The sequence below is a fragment of the Pezoporus flaviventris genome, unplaced genomic scaffold, assembly GCF_033815535.1.
Source record: "Pezoporus flaviventris isolate CSIRO_AGI_PZ_B2104156 unplaced genomic scaffold, CSIRO_AGI_Pfla_v1 ptg000063l, whole genome shotgun sequence".
In the NCBI taxonomy this organism is placed as follows: domain Eukaryota; kingdom Metazoa; phylum Chordata; class Aves; order Psittaciformes; family Psittacidae; genus Pezoporus; species Pezoporus flaviventris.
This window is the reverse complement of record NW_026892611.1, coordinates 7,653,183-7,672,975: the sequence shown is the minus strand read 5'-3', so window position 1 is coordinate 7,672,975 and position 19,793 is coordinate 7,653,183. Positions and strand designations below refer to the sequence as shown.

Genomic DNA, 19,793 nt, shown 5'->3' with positions numbered 1-19,793 from the left:
AGGGGCTGTCCTTCCCCAGGAAAGAGAGCACAGCTTCAGAAGCAGCAACTCAAAGAGACTTAAAGGGGCCTTTAAAAACAAAATAGCATGTGCCAAACTTGCAAAGCGAAGTTAAAAGACTGTAAATTAAGTGTAGTGAAAGCTCGTGCTGTAGATACTCACTGGGTGGATTATGGTGTTACTGCTCATAAAACATCAGAACACAAATGCTTTTCCCTCCAGTTCTTGGTGTTCTGGAACATGATCTGAGTAGGGTGGTGGGTTCTCCACGGTTAGTAAGAGATTCTCAACAGGCACTGCTGACCAGGCAGGTCAGCCACGATACACAGGGCGAGTGGACTAGAAAACTGGATTCTGTTCTTGCAGACTGTAAAGGGATGAGATCAAGTTTTGAATGCATTCCTCTACTTGTATAGTCTTAATCTGTACAAAAACCCAAGTGTTCTTGCAGCATGCCTGGTACCCTCGTTACCCAGCAGGTACTAGCAGCCCCCTTCCTTCAGCTTTACTGGGGCACCTCTTGCTGTGCCACTTTTGTAGCAGTGCAGTACTACTTTTCAAAACTGAGCTTGACCATGTCACCTTTTCTAAGGGGTTGGGGTGAGGGGACAGCAATTATTTATTGTCCACTGACATTTGTCTACAGAAGATAAATAACTGACCTCTTAATGTCAATTAAGACTCTGGAGCCATCTTTTGCTAAAGGCAAACTGAGTGTTTGGAAGTTACTACTGCATTCCGGTGAGCCACACCATTGGTGTCCCGTGCAATCGTGGGTGTAGAGTTCTGCTGTCCTCAGGATTCGTGTGTAACCATTTGTTAACTGTATTGAAGGTGTGTCCTTTATGAAGAAAGTGTTCCAAATTAAAAAGAGCTGCTGAAGTGTGTGCGCTTCTCTCTGGTCTTTCTACTCTGCCTTCAGCCACAGAGCTCCCCTACCTCGGACCAAGGGGGGAGAAGTCTCCCAGAATAACCCCAGGGAGCAATTCCCACACTGTGGAGCTAGTTGTAAGTACTGCACCTTGGAACAGGCACAATGTAACGTGCCTCCTTCCCAGGAGAAAAGCAAAGAACACAGTATGTAAGGAATCTCATCAAAAGTATCTTATTTCACAGTCCAGCTTCACAAAACAATAAGTAAAAGGTGTATTGCTCAACGTACAAATGGTAAATATACAAGGGGAGATATCAGGGAACGTTAAAGCTCATCCAGTCTTTTGGTGCAGCTTCCTCAGCGAGGGCATGTCAGAAGTTCACATGGCTTCTGATGTCGTTGATCTGTTTGACCATTTCCCTTATGTGTTCTCCCCTTCAGGAAAAAGAAATCCAAGTCAGGAGGGTGCAAGTCATTTGCTCAGAACTTACCAGGAAGGGAAATACAGAGACTGGGAAGAGCTGCAAGTCATTTTGTTAATTATGGGCTGGACGGAGACTGCCGAAACATCCCTGGGCAAACAGCCAACTTAAAGCAGATTTAGTTTCATACTAGCACAAGATGGCCAGTGCTGCTGTCACACAGAGGCACAGCTTATACTTCAGCCCCTCTCACCAAGCTCCAGCTGGTGCATCAGTGATCCCCCTTCCTGCAGGACAGAGGTTAAACCATACCCCAGAAACTCGACTGGAATTGCTTTTGTAAGTGCCAGGGCTTGAATTCTACAGGAGGATCCAAGCTTTAACTTACTCTTCTTTCAGGACGGTTTGGATGCACTTGCTCTGGTAGGCACTGAGGCTAATGCTGGGTTTTCGGGGGCTGGAACCCCTCTCCATCTTTTTCTGCTGATATTCCTTTTTCATTTTAACCTGGAAGTTATGTACAAAAAGAACACCCCAGTCAGTGGTGGCATTGGCTGCCAAAGTGAAAGCTGCTTACAGTCACAAATTGGTGTAGCACAGCGTGTTTGGGTTAAAACCTGCTTGCTTTTGGACTTTACCTCCCCCAAAGAGGAGGATGTTACTGCTAGGACTATGGAGGGGGTGTGTAGGCTTTCTCAGGGTTTATACTGGGCTGCAGAAGGTCTCTCTGCGTGAATAACAAGGTCAGAAGTTATTTTAGTATGTTGCTGCTAATTTAATGTAAGCACAAAGCTGCTCCATTGGAAGGACCCTGTTCTACCAGCACTGTCCCAGGGTGTGAGTGAGGTGGGTCCAGTAACATATGCTCTCACCTGTCTGATGGCATTGCTCAGGTGCTGCAGCTGGTCATGTATTGTCTGCAGCTCTTTCCTCATGTCTTTTTCACTGTCTGACAGAACAGGAAGCTGAGAGTGGAAACTCCGAAGTACTTTCTTCATCCTTGGTGTACAAAGCAAGAAACGTCACTGAATGAACTTACTGCTAAGACACCACCAGCCTTGTGCTGCTGTTGCTCTTCTGAGTTTCAGGGGCTCAGGACTTGACTTTCCCCTTTCAGCTCCTCTCACATGGCATTTCTAAACCATGAGCTGGCTCAGCCTGGGCCTGAAGTTGTACTGAAAAATCACCACTGCGCCCCAGCAAAGAGAACTGCAGAAACCCTGGATTCTAACTGAGCACTTTCTGCCCACCCTGTTCTGTCAGACCCCTACTTAACAGCAAGCAATCGGTGATGAAACAGAGCAGAGCTTGCACTCACCTGTTCATAATATCTTCTTGCTTCTCTTTGGCTTCCTCGTACTTGTCAGCCAAGCGCTCGGCCATTTCCCGCAGGCTTTTCCTTTGTGCAAGTGAGAAACATCTATTTAGATTCACAGGAAAGGTGAGAGACAGGGCAGAGAGCCAGACATGCATTTACTTCTCACTCACTGCACACAGACCCCTGTATGAAGCACTTGCATTCCTGATGTCTGACTTGGTAAAGCAGACACATTAGCCTCACCTCTCCTCTCGACAGTAATTAATCTCTTCCAGTTGTTTCTTCTTCTGTCCCCACAGCAGCTTCACTCTTAAAATAAAAACATAAAATCAAATCACCTCCACCAGCAACCCAGTTCAGCTGGGGTTTATGCTACACAGACAATAGCACAGAAGTGATTATGAAGAACTAAAGACAATAAAGGATGGGCAGTGGTGGGAATAAACTCCTCCACTCTGCCCTAACTTTGTGACATAACTCTAATTTGAAGAAGCAGTCTTACCCGAGTACATTTTACTCATTTACAAGGGTTAGTGCAGCAGAGGTTTAGTGCTCAGTACTTAGTGCTGTTGTTTCACAAAGGCTGTGCAGCCCATAGTTATGAGGGGTTTGTATTACCTTTGCTGAATTTCCTCCTTTGCCAGGTCCTGTTTCAGTATGTATTCCTCTCTGAACACTTGGGTGGCTCTGCTAAGAAGCTGAAGGCATTCTTCAGGGGGAGGAGCAGCATCTTTATCAGCAGACCTGAATAATATAAGACATGGGCTTGCAATCTTACTCCAACCCGTCCCTTTGCAAGGATAAACAATTTGCAGTATTTATGGTGACAGCTCAGCAGGGCTGTTATGGAAGGCTACAGTTAAACCCCTTTGCTATACACACAGTATTCCTGAAAGCCTTCCCTGTTCAGGTCCCCTGGGAAAACATATTTGCTTACTTCAGAACCAAGGGATTGGCAGAACTGCGCTGCAGGATGCTTCGGATATGCTTCTCAAATGAATGCTGTGATGCAGCCAGGATACGGAGAGGGGAAACAGCAACTTCCTTGTCTTCCCTGGTACACAGCAGTGGAGGGGATGCAGGATGGACTGTACTTCTACCAGAGCATCAAATGGGAGAGTACAGGTTAAACCAGAAACATCCATACTGTGTCAAACAGTAGTTAAAGGAAGTCAGCCCTGTGGAATTAAGGTATTACAGCAGTAAGTCAGGAGTGTTCTAAGGACTATTCCAGGTGGTAAATCCAGGTCTATAGGAGGTCAGTGGCATCACACCCCCACTGCTTTCTGCTTGGCCACAGCTGAAACTAGCAATCATAAATACCCTTTTACTCAGGAAGAGAGCTCCATAACAAGGGGAGTGCCCCTTGAACAGGGGCATGACCTGCTTTCCAAAGCAGCCTGCTGCATCACTGCCCACCCGTGTTACTTCTGATAAATGGGGTCTAAAAGAGCGGATAGAAAAACCTATTTAAAAGCACTGCAGAAGTAGTTAAAAGAATAATGCAGGGTCTGTGAGAAGCTGACATTAACACCAGCTGAAGGTACCTGTCACACATTGAAGTGTTCTTAGCAGTAAACCCAAAACAGTGCCCTCCCCTCAGTACATTCACTTCATCATGCAAACCTACCACGTGAGTCTGGATTTTTCCCACCGCTCCCAAAGTGCAGTGGCTTTGGAAATGGCTACTAAAATCCCACTGCTTTAAGGCACTTTTAAGAGTCCATTTTTTTTCTCTTTACAGCAAACATCACCTTGGTGCTCATTCAGAATCTTTGGACTGGCTGTAAACAAGGTTTTGGTTCACAGATTCCTCATGATAACAATGAAGAAAAATCAACAATACCCTCAAGAACCTTTAGATGCAATTCTAGTCCTAATACTCACTAAAAGTGCTACAGGTTAATTATATCCCCTACAAACACCTTATCAGTAGCAAGTAACTACTATAATAACACTTAAGTGCTCAGCCAGGGAGTGTTCAGGAGGCAAACTGCCCTGTGTGTCATGGGAGATGCATATGGCTGGGGTGAAAATAATAGAGCAATGAAATAATATCCTCAGATCCTTTTCATGCAACAGCCACAGATTTCAAACCAATTCAGACCCACGTACAAGAGAGGCCTTGTAATACACTCATAGGTGTTTGTGATGCAGATCATTGTGGGTCCCAGGATGTCAGAAACAATCCAAAAGCCTCGAATAGGAGCAGGCTGCCTGCAGGGAAGAAAGCACAAAAATTATCCAGTCAAAAGAGTTTTGTTCCTGATGCACAAAGTGCTTAGTTGTGTTATTTGCGTTCTTTGGAGCTGACTGCAGTAATTTTAATGGAAAGAGTGCAGCAGAAGAGGGCAAATCATACATACTTTCCATAGCAACTCACTGGTTTGGAAGCAATAGAAAGAGTTTGATTTTTACCTGCACGGCAACGGTTTTGTACAAAGAATATGTTCAACAAAGCACTTCTGTTCTGCTCCCAACTCTTGTAAACTGTCTTTGTCTTCTTCATCTACAAAGAGATTTGTCAGAATGCTTCGGGTCTGCTTTGCACGGTAGGGGATTCTCAGTACTACCCCCATCTACCAACTTGCTGCTAGCAGAACACAGGTGTTCAGTAGCACTCTTCCCTCTGTGTGCCGTGGTCTCACCACTCACCTGAGCTAAGGAATTTGTGCAGTTTGTTGATCCATGTCAGCCCCACGCTATGGACACCAGCTTCGTGTGTGCAGTGGTAGCGAGAGGGACATTTTGGATCTGAAATTGAAACGGGAAATGTAAGAAAAGGCACTGAACTGAGAAAAACCCACCACTGGAACCTGCAGTGCTGAGCTGTGCATCAACTTAGTGTTCAGTCAGCACTAACATCTTACAAGTGCTAACTCATCCCCATCCAAAAACTGAGCTTGATGCTTCGGTCACGTTATTAGAGTTCTGCATAAAATATAATTACACCTGAAACACCTGATGAATTGTTTTGAACTATTCCTATCCCCCCACACCTCTACCTGTCCACTGGATTTTAAAGGGAAGATCAGTTAAAGCCAGCAGATGAGCATTCTGACAAGCTTCTTGTTTAGAAAGACCCAAACACTCTGTGCTACCCAACCTCCTGCCGCACATTTGTATCAGAGAGTCTAAGCAGCAGGCACCGATTCTTCCATCAGGATCACCATCCCCACAGCACTTGCTGACACACAGATGCAACAAATTCTACTTTATAATACACATTAAAAGAATACAGTAGTATGTGACCATCTGTAATCTGCCCTTCAGTGAACACTAAAGCACCTCCCAGGCTTGCTCCTTCTACAGCTTTACTGAAGACACCAAATTCTTATTTTAACACCCCTTTGTTTGACACAAATGATAATTTATAAGTACCTTGATCTTAAAAACATTAAATAAAGCCAGTAAAAGCCAATAACCTGAAAACCAGCCCTACCTTGGTGCAATTTGATTGGGCAAGAGAAGTCAGATTCTAAAGGCTCCTCTTCATCTCCTGATGCCAGTTTCAGTGCAAGTTCCAGCTCAACACATTCAAACACGTACAGGGAAGGAATAATATCAGATCTTGGGTCCCATGACTTTTCTGACTGTAAAGAGCAATGAGAATTCATTCTGTGCAACATCATTTAAACAGACATGCCAAGATAAACAACATCAACGGTCACACAGCACAGGCAAGAGTATTAACTGACAGAGAAGTAGTTCAAGTCCCTTTTATTTTTTCCCACTTAAAAAAAATCATCTCAGAAATAGAGTTTCTTCTTAGAAGATTCTCTTTAAAACAGTTCATAGTAAGTCTGATCAAAATCTGACCTACCATCAGGATACACAGATCTGACACTTAGAAGAAAAGCATCAGAGAATCCCAGGGACTGGCTGGAAGAGGAGGGAGACTCACTACCTCATGATAAAAGAATGCAGCTTTGGCATTTGGCATTCACTTGTGGGCATCCTGCCATCTTGGCAGCCAGGAAGTAAAGAAACAAAAATGTGTGTAGACAAAAAGAGCCCCAAGACCAGATACCGGATCATCATCCTCTTCTCCATCCAGTACCACACAGTGATAAAGCATTCCCGACTCGGTGGCAATCACCAGGATGTTTGGAACGCAGGGCAGGCAAAGGACAGCACAAGCATCGTAGCCATAGTTGTCTTCTGCTGCAGGGTGCATGGGCAGAGGGCCAAGCAGCTTGCCAAGATTCCCAGTGCTGGAATAAAGATGTGTTCACAAGATGAGGCGTGGAAGGAGAGCTCCCCATAGTTACCTGCGAGAGTTTGCTGCACAATAACTACAAGATAAGGAGGACCTAAAAATAATCCAAACCCCAAACAACCCGGTGGTTTTAGTTCTGATTTCTGTGAGCCAGCAGCAGCCCAGGCTTCTGCAGATTGAGCCTGAACAACAACTACTTGGTGGAGACGTCAGAGAAGAAACTGGAGGTCAGTAATGTTTTATGCTTTGAAAGCAACCAAGCTACGCTGCAAATAAATGAGAGATTTCATTACTAAAGGTGCATTACCTTTAACACCTAATTGGTTTCTTCCTTGTTAAAGCACTTTACAAGCAGCATTTTGCAGCACATCATTTCTCTTGGTAGAACTTTTGAAGAACTGAGCCCATTTCACTGCCTACAGACAGGATCTGCTCAGTGCTGCAGTATTTCTTGTGCAGAAGCAAACGGTGCTGCTTCAAACCAAAATACCCCACAGTTTAATATTCAGTTATACTAGATCCGACTTCAAGTTTTCCACCATCTTCTCAGTTTTCTGAAGTAACTTTTTTTTATATTGGGCTTATATTCCTGATTTACATTCTTACATGTCATCACGGAACATGCCTGCAAACCCTCTATGATCTTAAAATCTTTCTTTCCTAGGATGCCACTAAGCTAAGGATGCCTGCACTGTGAATTGGAGATCCTAAAATACCCTTAGCACCCTTAGACCTGCTGATCTTCTAACAGTCTGGTGTCTTCATTTTGGATTTCTGATGGCAAATAATGGACAGTGAATTCTCAGCAGTGGAAACTGCACGCTTAATATCTATATGAAAAAGGAGGACAAATATTCTTGGATTTCAGCCTATTAGCACTGACATAAAGAGATAAACCAGACTGCAATACAATAAACCTCGGCCCGGCATCCTTTACAGAGTCCCAGCCAAACCGAGAGATGGCTCTCCAGCCCTAACACTGTACAGACATAGAAGCACCCCTGATGATGAACATGATGAAACCTGATGAGGAACGTGATCCTACCTCTGCAGCAGGCTGATGTAGGTGAGGAACGTCTCTCCATTTTCATACAGAATGTAAAGTGGATAGGCCAGCACCTCGTCACTGCCTCGCTGTCCCAATGTGTTCTTTGGGACTGGCACCAGTGGGCCGAAGTCAAATGCCACCGCAGTCTCCCCCAGTGATGCTGTGTAGGCTCTCCTGGGCACAAGTGAGAACAAGACCTGAAGTTACCAACAATTCTAAGGACACAAGTGTTTAACTAGACCATGGGTACGTGCTGACAAATTACCACCAAACACCTGCCCATCAGTCCTTGGACATGTGCTGTTTTCAGCAGCAAAAGCATGTGAGTAACATCCTTCTCACAGTGCCTCATTTCTGCAACACACCCACCAGCCAGCCCCATTTCACAGGACAGAAGAGATGGGCATACTGGTATTTCCTGTGGCAGTCTGTGACTTGACTACTGAGACCCTCAAGTTCTTACTTTCTAAAGTAGGCCAAGAGGGGACTAAAAAAAAGGAGCTATTTTCTGCACTCCTCACTCAAAAAGCCCTTCATAGCCCCATCTGAAAGACAAGGTGTATTTTTCACACGACTACTCTGACAAACACTTGACTGCACGGTTTGTTACCGCTTTCAGGATGACAAAAAAAGGAAAAAGACAAAGCCAAGAAAAAGTGCAGTTGCTGCTGAAAATGTCCAGGAAAAAAAAACACATCACATCAGGTTTCCAGGCAGATTTATCACTTACTCATTAAAAACACAGCTGAGAACACAGAGCTTATTCTGTCAAAAGCATTTCAAAATACAAGCAGCCACACAAACCCTTTTTTGATGGTGAAAGTCTCCTCCTCAGTGTCTGAAAGAGCGATCACCTTGATGGGTGTGTGAGGTACCTTCAGGCTGTAAAACCTAGAGGAAAGAAATGCAGCAATGGTCATTCAGAGGGCAGTGTTACACAGTTGCTACCAGTCTAAAATCTATCCCATCCTACTTTTTATTGGTAATCCTGGTAGGAATGGCTGGACACAAATATCTAGCAAAGAATCAGACTGGCTATTGCAAAAAAAAACCAACCCTTTGATAATAAACTACAATCAGGTTTTACCGTATAGTGTTATCTGAAGTCAAGAGCACAATATGGGGCTCCAGTGTCTCGCAGGGATACCAGGCAGCATGCTTTAAAGTCAGAGATGTTGAGCTTGTGAAGAACCTTTCCGCAATAGGGACAGTGCTGAAATACACAGCAGAGATATGCACTGTTACAAAACACACACAAGTTACTTCGAAGGGGAAGGGGGGGCAAGAGGAGCTAGAAACCCAATTAAAAGGTTTCAAAGCCATTAGCTGTATTATTCTTAAAGCTGGAGTTACAGCTTTCACTTGGAGCCTGTGTTATTTCCATCTGGATGTATGGCTAAAAGACTCCAGAAAGAATAGAGAATACTACAGAGGAGCACTCAGCTCCTCAGCAACTGCACCCTATTAAGAAGGTAATTTATTTGGGTCACTTAACAATCAGCAAGTCCTTGAGGCAAGTTAACTTCATTTGTGATTGTCCCTACAACCCCAACACAACCAATGTCTTCCTTATCCACTGGTGCCCAAGGCAGGAGAGGCTGTAAGGGAACAGTGGCAGGACAAGGGTGTCGTTAACCACCTGAGGTCTCACCCACCTACAGTTCACCGTGGATTTCCCACCTTCAAACTCTGAATTCTTCCCCCAGCGTTTAGGCAGCTCCAGCACCATGAGCCCCTTCGTACCGATGAGCGCCACATGATGCTGCGTGGGGCTTAACAGCGTCTGATAAACCTCGAACAGGGGTGGGTTTATGCACATCAGGGTCTGAAAATACAAATACATCAGTTAAGCACAAGCCATCAAAAGCACTCACAGAAGCACGGCACATCTTTATCACAGTCATCCAGGTTGGATAAAACCTTTAAGCTCATGAAGTCCAACCCTTACCACAGCCCTGCCAAGGCCACCACTGACCCATGGCACTGAGGCCTCCTCTCCACGGGGTGTGAACACTTGCAGGGTCGGTGACTGCAGCCCTGCCCTGGGCAGCCTGTTCCAATGCCTGAGCACCCTCTGGGGCAGGAATTGTTCCTCAGCTCCATCTAAACCTGCCCTGGTGCAGCTTGAGGCCGTCTCCTCTTGTCCCCTCCCTTGTTCCTTGGGAGCAGAGCCCAGCCCCTCCTGGCTCCATCCTCCTGTCAGGCACTTGTAGGGACCTCTCTTCTCCAGACTGACCCCCCCCGGTCCCTCAGCCGTTCCCCATCACACTTGTGCTCCAGGCCCTGCACCAGCTCCGCTGCCCCTCTCTGGCCTTGCTCCAGCACCTCAATGTCTCTCTTGTGGTGAGGAGCCCAGAGCTGAACACAGGCTTCGAGGTGCGGCATCACCAGGGCTATATGGGGACGGTCACCGCCCGCTCCTGCTCTGGACAGTGATTTATACAACGGCCACACGGTCAAGAGCGGGGCAAAACCTGCCGAGCACACGGCCGGCGGGTTTCTGTGAGCAAAGACCCAGCGGCAGCGAGCCCGGCCCCGCTCAGCCCCGCTCCCCGTGACGGTCTCCTCCGGCCCTCACAACCCGCCCGCGGTCCCTCGGGCTCTCCCCACTTACCTGGTACCGGCTGAGCCCCGGGGCCTCGGGCCCGCCGAGGCGGCGCAGGCCGATGGTGTGGAGGGCGCTGTGCTCGCTGTCCCAGAGGAAGAGGTCGCCGTCGAGGCCGAAGAGGAGGTTGCGGATGATGGGCGGCCGGGCGGCGGCGCCGGGGGCTGCGGCCTCTCGCTCCCGGAGGCGGCTGAGCACCTCGTGCTGCGGCAGGGCCGTGCGCCACTGCTCCGCGGGGCCGCTCTCCGCCGCCATCGCCGCTCTCTCCGCGCCGGGACTACATTTCCCGGCGTGCCCAGCGGCACAGGCGCGCCGCGGCTCGCCCGGGCCATGGAGGCGCCGCCATGGCGGAGGCGAGCGCGGTACAAGGGCCGGGCCGCGCCGCCCTGGAAGGAGACCTACCGGCTAGTGAGTGGGGACGGGACGGGACGGGACCGGGCGGCCCCCTCCCTGCCTTCCTCCCTTCCCTGACGCGCCCCGTGTGTGTGTCGCTCCCAGCGCTGCATGGAGAGGCTGAGGAGCAGCCGGGCGAAGCTGCTGGAGCGGTACCGCCGGGCCGGGGAGAGCCCGAGCGGCCCGGCGCTGGTGCGGGAGGTGATGGAGCAGGAGTGGCGGGCGCTGCAGGCCCTCGGCGGGACGGAGGCGCTGCCGCAGGTCGGTGCCGGCTCCCTGCGGGGTGCGGGCGGGTCAGAGGCATCGCTGTGTGCATGGGGCTGCGGGTGTTCGGGGCTGGTTTGGGGTTCCCGCTCCACAGCTGTAACGTGGGGTGCGGTGCTGTGAGTGCCTTGGCTTCCTTCAGGAACTGCGCATCACGCAGGGGGTGGGCTCCCCATCGGTGGTTTTTAGAGCTGCTCTGTCGCTTCCCGCTGCCGGGAGCAGGAATAAACCATCGGTGTTTTGAAAAGCAGTGGAGGCTGTGTCCTGGCCGGCCCTGCACAGGTGGCTATCGGACAGGCTGCTTCCCGCAGCGCACGGTTTGGCAAATAGAGATTTACAGCCCAAAGAACGCACAGAGCGAATTGGGGTTGTGACGGCGCAGTCAGGCGTGGAGGTTGAGTGACAGAGTAGCCAGGACGGTTGGATCACTGGGATGTGTCTTTCCCAGATGCTGGAGGATCCCGATGAGCTGGCGGTGCTGGAGGAGATCCAGCAAGAACTGATCTTGCAAGGTAAAGTCACTACATGTTTTCTGACTCCTATCTGAGCTTTACTGCTCCCCTCTAGTAATCCAAACCAGCTGAGGCTGCACCGCTTGGTTCTTGGAGCCCACCTGCTATAGGGGAGGAGCCTTTGTGGCCTCTCTTAAGGCAGTGAATACCTTTTAGACAATTCAAATGGCATTGTAAGGTCTGTGAGAAGCTAGTAAGAGAGGAGAGCACAGAAACAGGGCTGAGGTGCTGGGGAGCTGTAGGAACCTGTATAAATCAATTCAGAATGTTTCTGAACTGCTGGTTGGAAAGTCACCAGAGATGGATTAAAGATTGAGCCATAGGGACAAAATGGGTTGATTTCATCACATAGAAACCTGATCCAAGGAAAGAAAAGTTCTTTGAAACCAGTGGCCACCCTAGCCCCTGCTTCTGCAGCAGCTCCACTTGTGCAGCTTTGCCTTGAGTTCATAGCAGGTGCCTGAGGGTGTTTTGTTGTGTTATTGCAGAGCAGCTGGTTATGGAAGAGTATGAGCAGAGCCTGCAGTTTGATGAGGAATGCCTCAACGCGATGCTGGATGGCTTGGATGCCAGTGACAAGATCATCTGCCCAGTGTGTAGAAAGTAAGAAAAGTCCTCAACACTGGAATGAGATTCTCTGCTCCCCTGCAGTAGTTTGGGCTTTACAAACAGATGAAAGCAATGGGCAAGGAGAGGCTGCTGCTAGTGTAAATTTCAAGTAAAAAACCCACACTGACCTCCTAAATCTAACAGGGTTTTTGCTAACATCTGCCTCTGTTCTGATGCTGCTCGTTGAATGCTCTTTCTAGGAATAACCTGACTGTGAGGAATCATGTGGTTTTCTGCCAGTGTGGGTTATACATCAGCACACAGGTGAGCTGCACTGTGACACGTCTGCTGCTGGGAAGAGGCATGTTTAAGCTATGGCCAGTTTAAGCCTTCTATTAACCCCCTTTTTCCTCAGGATATGACAGAAGGGAAGCTTAGGTCACTCCTAGAAAACACTGTAACAGAGCACAGCCACAGGTGCTTCCACAGCCCGGAGTTCACAGTCACCAGTGGGATGGAGGAAGAAGCTAGTCTCCTCATGAGCTGTGCGGTGAGTCAACTTCCTGGAAAGGATCTCTGCTTGGATCCCCTTCTCAATTACATGGGCAGAAACCACAAGTCCATTGACCCTTGGGGGGTTGTGCTGGAGTTCTTCCACAAACTTCCTTGGGAATGGTTTTAGTTTTGACCAGTTACTGTGAAAAGCAAAGCCAAAAGACACAACTTACCTTAACTGCTGGACTAGGGCATCTTCCAAGGACCTGTCCCATGTAGTGCCTTACCTGTCTCACGTGTTAGCCAATGGGTTCCTTGTCTTGTGTGGAACATCCATTCAGATAAGTGGTTCACAAGGGAAAGGTTTAAGGATTACTTCAGTTTAAGCCTCCTCAGAAGGTTCACCTGTACCTCCTGGAAAACACACCATCCCTTTGGCTCGGGCTGGAGCTCCTGTCTTTATAGCTTTGCTGCTGACTTAAAATCACCATGAGAATGGTGTTGGGAGCGGAGCATTTCAGACAAGTTTTGAACATTAATAATTCATTTTATACATTAGGATCCCCTTTCATCTTGCCTTTTGTTAAGGTCTGTGACTCCTGGACGATTCTCCTGTAAGTTCATTCAACTGCTGCTTTTGTACTGGAAGGACTTCAAGAGTAAAAATCGTCCCCAGAGCTGCTAGTATTTTCATGTACATACCTGTAGCTACTGTGTCAGATACCTGGAAAGGCAGCAGCGCTGCCCTGCCCTGCACTTTGAATGGCACAGGATACATTTTGCAATAAATATACTTTAGTTTATTTCAGACTTTGTGTCGTCTTTAACTCAGGGCTCACAGTGGAACTTCAGCTGCGGTTTCTGTTTAAACTTAATGTGACCTTCAGGTAACAACTGGCAATGGTCTGAGGAGACAGTGGGAGCTGCTGCCCCACTGCCTTCCACATCAGCACCCACAGCCTCTTGGTCCTTCTGCTGAAGCTGAAGTGCTCCAGCCTCCTGCAGCAACATTAATGTAATTGATTATAGCAGCACATTCCTTTTTAGAAACACTCCTTGAACGTGATGTTTAGGACCCTGAATTCTGTTTCCTGACATCCAGACAGCAAAGATCCCTAGAATGAGATTCATGTTCATAGTTAGCACTGCTTGGCCATTAGCACTCCTACAGACACAGCTCTGCCACACTGCATGGCTGGAGGTTCTTGAATAGCTCTCCCCAGAGAAAGTGCTGTATCAGCACACACAGAGCTCTGTGAGCAGCTGTACTAACACCAGCAGCAGTTTTGGGGCCACTCTCTGGGCAGCAAAGGCAGAGCAGGAAGAAGAGGAAGCACCATTTTTTTCAGTGATATGTTGAACCGATTTTATTCTTCACATTCATCCTTAATTGTACAAAACCCACCAAGCAGGGTGAGGCAATTCTGGACCGTTTATGTCAGAGAGAACTTGATCAGGGCTGCAACATAAATACAAATCCCTAAACACAAGTGAGAATCCTCCTTTTCCCAGCCTCCAAATTCAACATTACTTACTCTCCATGCCTGTTGTGAAGATATATTTGGGTATTGCTGGCTGGAGCAGTGCTGTGGAATACCCACACTCGAAGGCAAGTTTCCTAGTTTAACCTACTGACATTTCACAAAGCTTTTAAGGTCTTCAAGGAATTTGATGTACTCCTGGTGCTCCAGTGCAGTGCTGAGCTCTATTAACTCATCAGCAAACGTGTTGTCCACTCCTCGATCAGCCAGGAAATCCATTAAGTGATCATACAGAGCCTGGAAACAAGAACAGGAAACTCCTTAGCAGAGCCCACCTGGGTAGGAATTGCTCTTAAAAAATCCCATGGCAGCTGGCATTTATCCCAGGAAGATCAGGCCCACTTCCCACAGGAGACCAGGCAGCTCCCATCCCCTTTGGGGCAGGCCTGGCCTTGGGTGGAACACGTGCAGGGATGTGGCCATGAACAGGCCATCCAAATCCCGTGTGTAGACCCAAAGCCAACATGACAAATGAGCTGCACCCTGGAGATGAACCACTGACCCTACGAGTCAGCAGGTAGAGTCTGCCAAGATTACACACTCTGCTTGTCCCCTCTGTGTAGCACCGTGGCCTTGGGGGTGAATGGTCCTAAAAGCGTCTGTAAAGGGTGGTATCTGATGTAAATATGTGAAAGACAAAGTCTTTTACAATCATCAACTCCTTGTTTCTTTTTCTTTCTAATCCTACTTAACTGCTGCAGCTCCAGCACATTAATGCTTGTGGGTTCCCCCCTTGCTCCTCAGGAAAGCAGATTCATGCTGGCTGCTTAGTGCAGTAATAGTAAACAATACCTGTCCTGTGTTTCTTGGTCTGTTGTTGGTGGTGTGGGGCTTTTTTAAATAGACCAGTATTTGTGAGCAAGTGATTCATTTTGGACTTCTGCACTCTGAGAACATCCCAAATAATACACATCTGTAACTGATTTTCTGTCTCAAGTCAGAGAGGGGAAAACAAGCAGCGTGGGATGTTGTAGAGCACACTAACCCACTTTAACATGAGTGCTCCTCAAAGAGATACACACCAGGAGTAAAGTTTTAACCATACACAGCCTCCAACTATGATTTTAGCTTCTGAAAGCCTGGCACCGAGAACATAGGAACAGATGCCAGATTCTTGGGCACGTCAGTTTTTAGTGTCACACCTATAAAACCATACCTGGAAACCCCACAAAACAAAGGGGTGTGTGTGGCATCTGCTAAGCTTCGCTGTTAAACACACAGACCAAAATGTGTCTGAGCAAGTGTCAAAGCATCTCCGAAGTGTAATAGAGCTGCTGGGAAATCAATCTATGAAGCCTAGAGCAGAACAAGCTCCAACATGTGTGTCTGTCAGGAACGCCACCAGCGATGCAAGACTGCTGGGACCACCAAACAACCCTCAGTTTGCAGCAGAACCACATCATGAGGAGCTGGGGTAGAGTGGGGGACTCCCTGTCTCAGATATCCAGGACAGGCTTCATCCATAGCCCGGGAGCAAAAGGACAGCCGGGAGAGGCAAGTTCAAGCGCACTCCGCAGCCTGTGGCTGTTGGCAGCACTCACCCAGTCAAGGGAGTCCGTGTTGAGGGTGTAGTTGGTGTCCTTCCAGTCCGATTCTCCAGTGGGCTGAAAACTGACCTCCCGGATTGTGAAAATATCACTTTCTTCCTCTCCTTCATTTCCAATCTGAAACAGGGAATGAGACACAAGGTGTACAATTAGCTCTTATTACCCCCAGCTCATCCCAAAGCGAGGAATACTGCACTGCAGGACCAGCAGTAGAGCTGTGCTGCTCCCCTCTCAACGCACGCCTGTGAAGACAACCACAGACACCCAGGAGAACGCAGGGGATCACCTAAGAAGAGGTCAGGCCACCAGCTCAAGCTGCCAGCAACAAGCCTGTGTGTGATTCTAACCCGTCTCACACATCTGCCCACCCTTTATCCACTATGGCTGGCTGCATAAATGATCTGATATGGTTTACAAAGTAAACCACAAAGATCAGTGCAAGTCAAAGGCCCCGATTTTATCCTCTTCCCCCCTTTTTAATCCCTCCTTCTCTTTGTGACCCATCACAACAATAAGATTTGCAAGTTACTGACACACTGTATAAATATATCTTGGTTTGGCCATCCTTATTCACCCCTCTCAAGCTGCCATGCTCTTCAAGGTAAGCTGTGCCTCCCTTCTCTAATGTAATCAACAGGTTGACAAGCAGCCCAAACACCACGTTGTGATGCAAGTTAGGCAATGGAGAGTCTCCTCCCCAGAGAGTGGTTTCTGGCAAACACAAAGCTGGTTTTTGTGTTTAAAAAAGATACAAGGGGGGGGCTGCATTTTCTGCAGATCCAGAAAAGCAAGAGGCTGTCAAGAGCAGTTCGATTCAACAGAGCACAATGACACCACAGTCAAGCATGAAACGTGCAGCAAATCACAGCCCAGAGCTGGCTACAGGTGTGACACAACCAGTGTGATACCCACCTCGTCTTCAGGGTAATGGCAGTCAAGAACAAGGGTCTGTTTTGTATCATCTTTTATTACTTCCACAACAAAGTTTGGAGTTGATGTAAGATCAGGCTAAATAAGAGAACAGTTGCATCAGCACTGGAATCTGAACAGGAGCCAAAGCAGCAATCACAGTACAGCACAACACACAGCCCACCCTGCACACGTCGTTCCCACCCCTCAGCTGCTTCTGCAGTCTCTGACCTGCCCAGGACAACCCAAACTTCCCTCACAACCTCACCAACATCCCTTGCCTTGTTCAGCATCGGTGTCACTGCGGATGAAGCACCTGCCCAAGTTATATTGCTCCTTTACTGTTTTTACCAGTATTTTTACTAACAAGAGTTTTACTGAACAGGAGTGAGACACTTGTGACCAACAAAGCTCCGTAAGTGAAGTCGTGTGAATAGCTTTCTGTCTCCTTGATGCTGCCCGCCAGCACCAGGACTTGCACTAGCTAAGTGCAAACTGCACTATTTACTGTAAGGGGATCGCAAAGGCAAAAGATCCCAGACAGGTTTGGGTTGAAGGGACCTTAAAGCTCATCCAGCTCCAACCCCTGCCACAGGCAGGGACACCTTCCACTAGAGCAGCTTGCTCCAAGCCCCTGTGTCCAGCCTGGCCTTGAACACTGCCAGGGATGGGGCAGCCACAGCTTCTCTGGGCACCCTGTGCCAGCGCCTCAGCACCCTCACAGGGAAGGATTTCTTCCTAACCTCTCATCTCAGTCTCCCCTCGGGCAGGTTAAAGCCATTCCCCCTTGCTCCTTCCCTACATGCCCTTACAAAAAGCTCCTCTCCAACCTTCCTGTCAGCCCCTTTTGGTACTGGAAGGCTGCTCTAAGGTCTGAGTTCCTCTCATTTCCCCTTATAGAACCCTCTTGACCTGCTCTGCCTTTCTGCTGCCAGAGGACGATCACAACCAAGTGACAGATAACTCGGGAAAATCTTCATTTTGTGACTTAATGCTCCCAAATATCAATAGAATGGGGGGGGGAAGCTTTGGTGCTCAAGGCAAAGGTTCCACCTTCCCTCTGTGGACCCATCGCTGAAGTGCACATCAAGACCAAGTTACCTCCTGCTCATCCGCTTTCTGCCCTTCCTGTGGTTCGTCATCTGCTGAGGGTGGAATGCTGTTATTGATGTTGAATGTCACCGTTACCCTGCAGAAGAACCAGAAGCGGTGATTACTGAACACACTCAAAGGGCACCCATCAGAATCTCCTGTCTGAAGCTCCCGTTGCAGGGATGGTGTTCCTAGTGCTGAGTTCACACGCCGAGAGCACAGCCAGGTGCTGCAGTTTGCAGATGCTCAGCTGAATGCAGCTGCCTCTCACCCACTCTCACAACCGATTATCAAGTTTTACTGAACTGCTGCTTTTAACTGCAGGGAACTTTGTAAGGCACAGTAAAGAAGCAACTTTGTGTTAAACAAAAAGTGCCTTTGAGCCGAGGTGGTAGAACAAAGACCCTCTGCAACAGTCAGGACACAGTGATACAGACTCATCAAATGGTTTGGGTTGGAAGGGACCTTAAAGCTCACCCAGTTCCAACCCCTGCCATGGGCAGGGACACCTTCCACTAGAGCAGCTTGCTCCAAGCCCCTGTGTCCAACCTGGCCTTGAACACTGCCAGGGATGGGGCAGCCACAGCTTCTCTGGGCACCCTGTGCCAGCGCCTCAGCACCCTCACAGGGAAGAGCTTCTGCCTAAGAGCTCATCTCAGTCTCCCCTCTGGCAGGTTCAAGCCATTCCTCTTGTCCTGTCCCTACAGGCCCTTGTCCAAAGCCCCTCTCCCGGTTTCTTGTAGCCCCTTTAGGCACTGGAGCTGCTCTCAGGTCTCCCCTTCAGGAGCCTTCTCTTCTCCAGGCTGCCCCAGCCCAGCTCTCTCAGCCTGGCTCCAGAGCAGAGCTGCTCCAGCCCTCGCAGCACCTCCGTGGCCTCCTCTGGAGGGGAAGCGACACGAGCACAAGGGCAAATCTGGGCGCCGTCACCACTCCCCAGCCCTCACTCACTTCTCTCCGGGGACCTTCCGCACCAGCCTGGCCTCGGTGCCGTGCACCTCCAGCTCCCACCCGCCGGACACCTTGGGCAGAGCCTTGTGCTTCTGGATCTTCTTCTCCTCCTTGATCTCATCGGTCAGGAACTGCGCGAAGGCCTTGTCTCCTGCCGGGAAACGGCGGGACATGGGCCACGGCCACCACGTGCCGCGCACGGGATGGGGTCGCGCACGTGTCCCGTGTCCGTCCGTCCGTCCCCCCCTTCCCTTCCCTTCCCTTCCGTTCCCCGCTCACCCTCGGTGTGCAGCCCGCCGCACCCGCAGGACACGCCGCCCGCCCAGCCCCGCCGAGGCCGCAGCAGCGCCGTCCGCCCCCCGCCACCGCCCAGCTGCCACAGGGAGCGCGCCAGGGGCGGCGGGAGGAGGGCGCGGGGAGAGGCCGAGGAGAAGGAGGAGAAGGAGGAGGAGGAGAGGGGAAGGAGGCGGCGGGGCGCGGGGCGCAGCGCGGCGGCGGCGCGCAGGGCCCGGGTGAGCAGCATGGCGCGGTGCGGGCGGTGCGGAGCGGAGAGGCGGGGCGGGCAGAGGACACCGCCGGCCCCGGAACAGAACGGACCCGCTTCCGGCCACCCCGCAACCCGGCGGCGGGCAGGTCCCGGGTTCGAGTCCCGGCCCCGGCTACAGTCTGGAACGGAAACCCAGGAGGTTTAAGGGGGAGGCCGGGGCAGGGACGGCACCGGGAGCACCGGGACTGGGCCAGGGGTGAAGGCGCAAAGGATGCGGGAATATGAGGCTTCCCTGTTGGCTGCAGGATGAAACAGGAGAGTGGATGGCGGGAGCTTCACTGCTGTACATCAACGCTGTTAGTGTGAGCACCGAGCCCTCTGCAGCTTGCTTGGAAAAAGCAGGACTGACTTTTGTGTTCTTTCCTCCTTTGGCAATAAATATCTCAGAGGGAGGACTGACCAAGGCAAACTCTGCTGGCACCGTTTTCCCTTTGTCTATAAGCTGGCACTATTGCCCTCTATTGAGTAGAGCCACAAAATGCCCATTGCTGCTCACTGTAGCAAGAGGGC

The 19,793-nt window shown here is 49.5% G+C and overlaps 4 protein-coding genes across 4 annotated transcripts in view; 2 read left to right on the top strand and 2 right to left on the bottom strand.

Moving 5' to 3' along the window:
* The window catches only part of IFT22 (intraflagellar transport 22), a 133,293-nt gene that overhangs the window by 69,023 nt on the left and 44,477 nt on the right, over positions 1 to 19,793 (top strand). The window lies entirely within an intron of this gene.
* On the bottom strand, positions 1,083 to 10,741 carry NUP88 (nucleoporin 88). Its single transcript, XM_061470393.1, has 17 exons — positions 10,496 to 10,741; positions 9,537 to 9,706; positions 8,969 to 9,094; positions 8,686 to 8,772; positions 7,879 to 8,055; positions 6,645 to 6,828; positions 6,057 to 6,207; positions 5,270 to 5,368; positions 5,033 to 5,123; positions 4,730 to 4,831; positions 3,552 to 3,710; positions 3,233 to 3,358; positions 2,858 to 2,923; positions 2,615 to 2,695; positions 2,169 to 2,295; positions 1,685 to 1,803; positions 1,083 to 1,309 (listed from the first exon to the last, which is right to left on the bottom strand). The coding sequence occupies exons 1-17, from the start codon at positions 10,739 to 10,741 to the stop codon at positions 1,246 to 1,248; spliced, it is 2,175 nt and encodes a 724-aa protein (XP_061326377.1). The 3' UTR covers positions 1,083 to 1,245.
* Positions 10,765 to 13,502, top strand: RPAIN (RPA interacting protein). Its single transcript, XM_061470412.1, has 7 exons — positions 10,765 to 10,894; positions 10,985 to 11,140; positions 11,592 to 11,655; positions 12,144 to 12,258; positions 12,465 to 12,528; positions 12,620 to 12,754; positions 13,288 to 13,502. Exons 1-7 carry the CDS (start codon positions 10,817 to 10,819, stop codon positions 13,315 to 13,317), a joined length of 642 nt encoding a protein of 213 aa, XP_061326396.1. The 5' UTR covers positions 10,765 to 10,816; the 3' UTR covers positions 13,318 to 13,502.
* Positions 14,052 to 19,274, bottom strand: C1QBP (complement C1q binding protein). Its single transcript, XM_061470408.1, has 6 exons — positions 19,016 to 19,274; positions 18,737 to 18,887; positions 17,798 to 17,885; positions 16,700 to 16,795; positions 15,782 to 15,904; positions 14,052 to 14,477 (listed from the first exon to the last, which is right to left on the bottom strand). Exons 1-6 carry the CDS (start codon positions 19,257 to 19,259, stop codon positions 14,328 to 14,330), a joined length of 852 nt encoding a protein of 283 aa, XP_061326392.1. The 5' UTR covers positions 19,260 to 19,274; the 3' UTR covers positions 14,052 to 14,327.

Excerpts from the sequence above, each read along its gene's own strand:
- NUP88 (XM_061470393.1), bottom strand. The coding sequence starts at position 10,741 with ATGGCGGCGGAGAGCGGCCCCGCGGAGCAGTGGCGCACGGCCCTGCCG. Across the intron at positions 8,056-8,685 it reads ACTTTCACCATCAAAAAAGG|GAGAGCCTACACAGCATCAC; the intron begins GTTTGTGTGGCT and ends ACTTGTGCCCAG. Across the intron at positions 2,696-2,857 it reads AATTACTGTCGAGAGGAGAG|GAAAAGCCTGCGGGAAATGG; the intron begins GTGAGGCTAATG and ends ACTTGCACAAAG.
- C1QBP (XM_061470408.1), bottom strand. The coding sequence starts at position 19,259 with ATGCTGCTCACCCGGGCCCTGCGCGCCGCCGCCGCGCTGCGCCCCGCG. Across the intron at positions 18,888-19,015 it reads CGGCGGGCTGCACACCGAGG|GAGACAAGGCCTTCGCGCAG; the intron begins GTGAGCGGGGAA and ends GTTTCCCGGCAG. Across the intron at positions 14,478-15,781 it reads ACACGGACTCCCTTGACTGG|GCTCTGTATGATCACTTAAT; the intron begins GTGAGTGCTGCC and ends TCTTGTTTCCAG.
- RPAIN (XM_061470412.1), top strand. The coding sequence starts at position 10,817 with ATGGAGGCGCCGCCATGGCGGAGGCGAGCGCGGTACAAGGGCCGGGCC. Across the intron at positions 11,141-11,591 it reads GGACGGAGGCGCTGCCGCAG|ATGCTGGAGGATCCCGATGA; the intron begins GTCGGTGCCGGC and ends TGTCTTTCCCAG. Across the intron at positions 12,259-12,464 it reads ATCTGCCCAGTGTGTAGAAA|GAATAACCTGACTGTGAGGA; the intron begins GTAAGAAAAGTC and ends TGCTCTTTCTAG.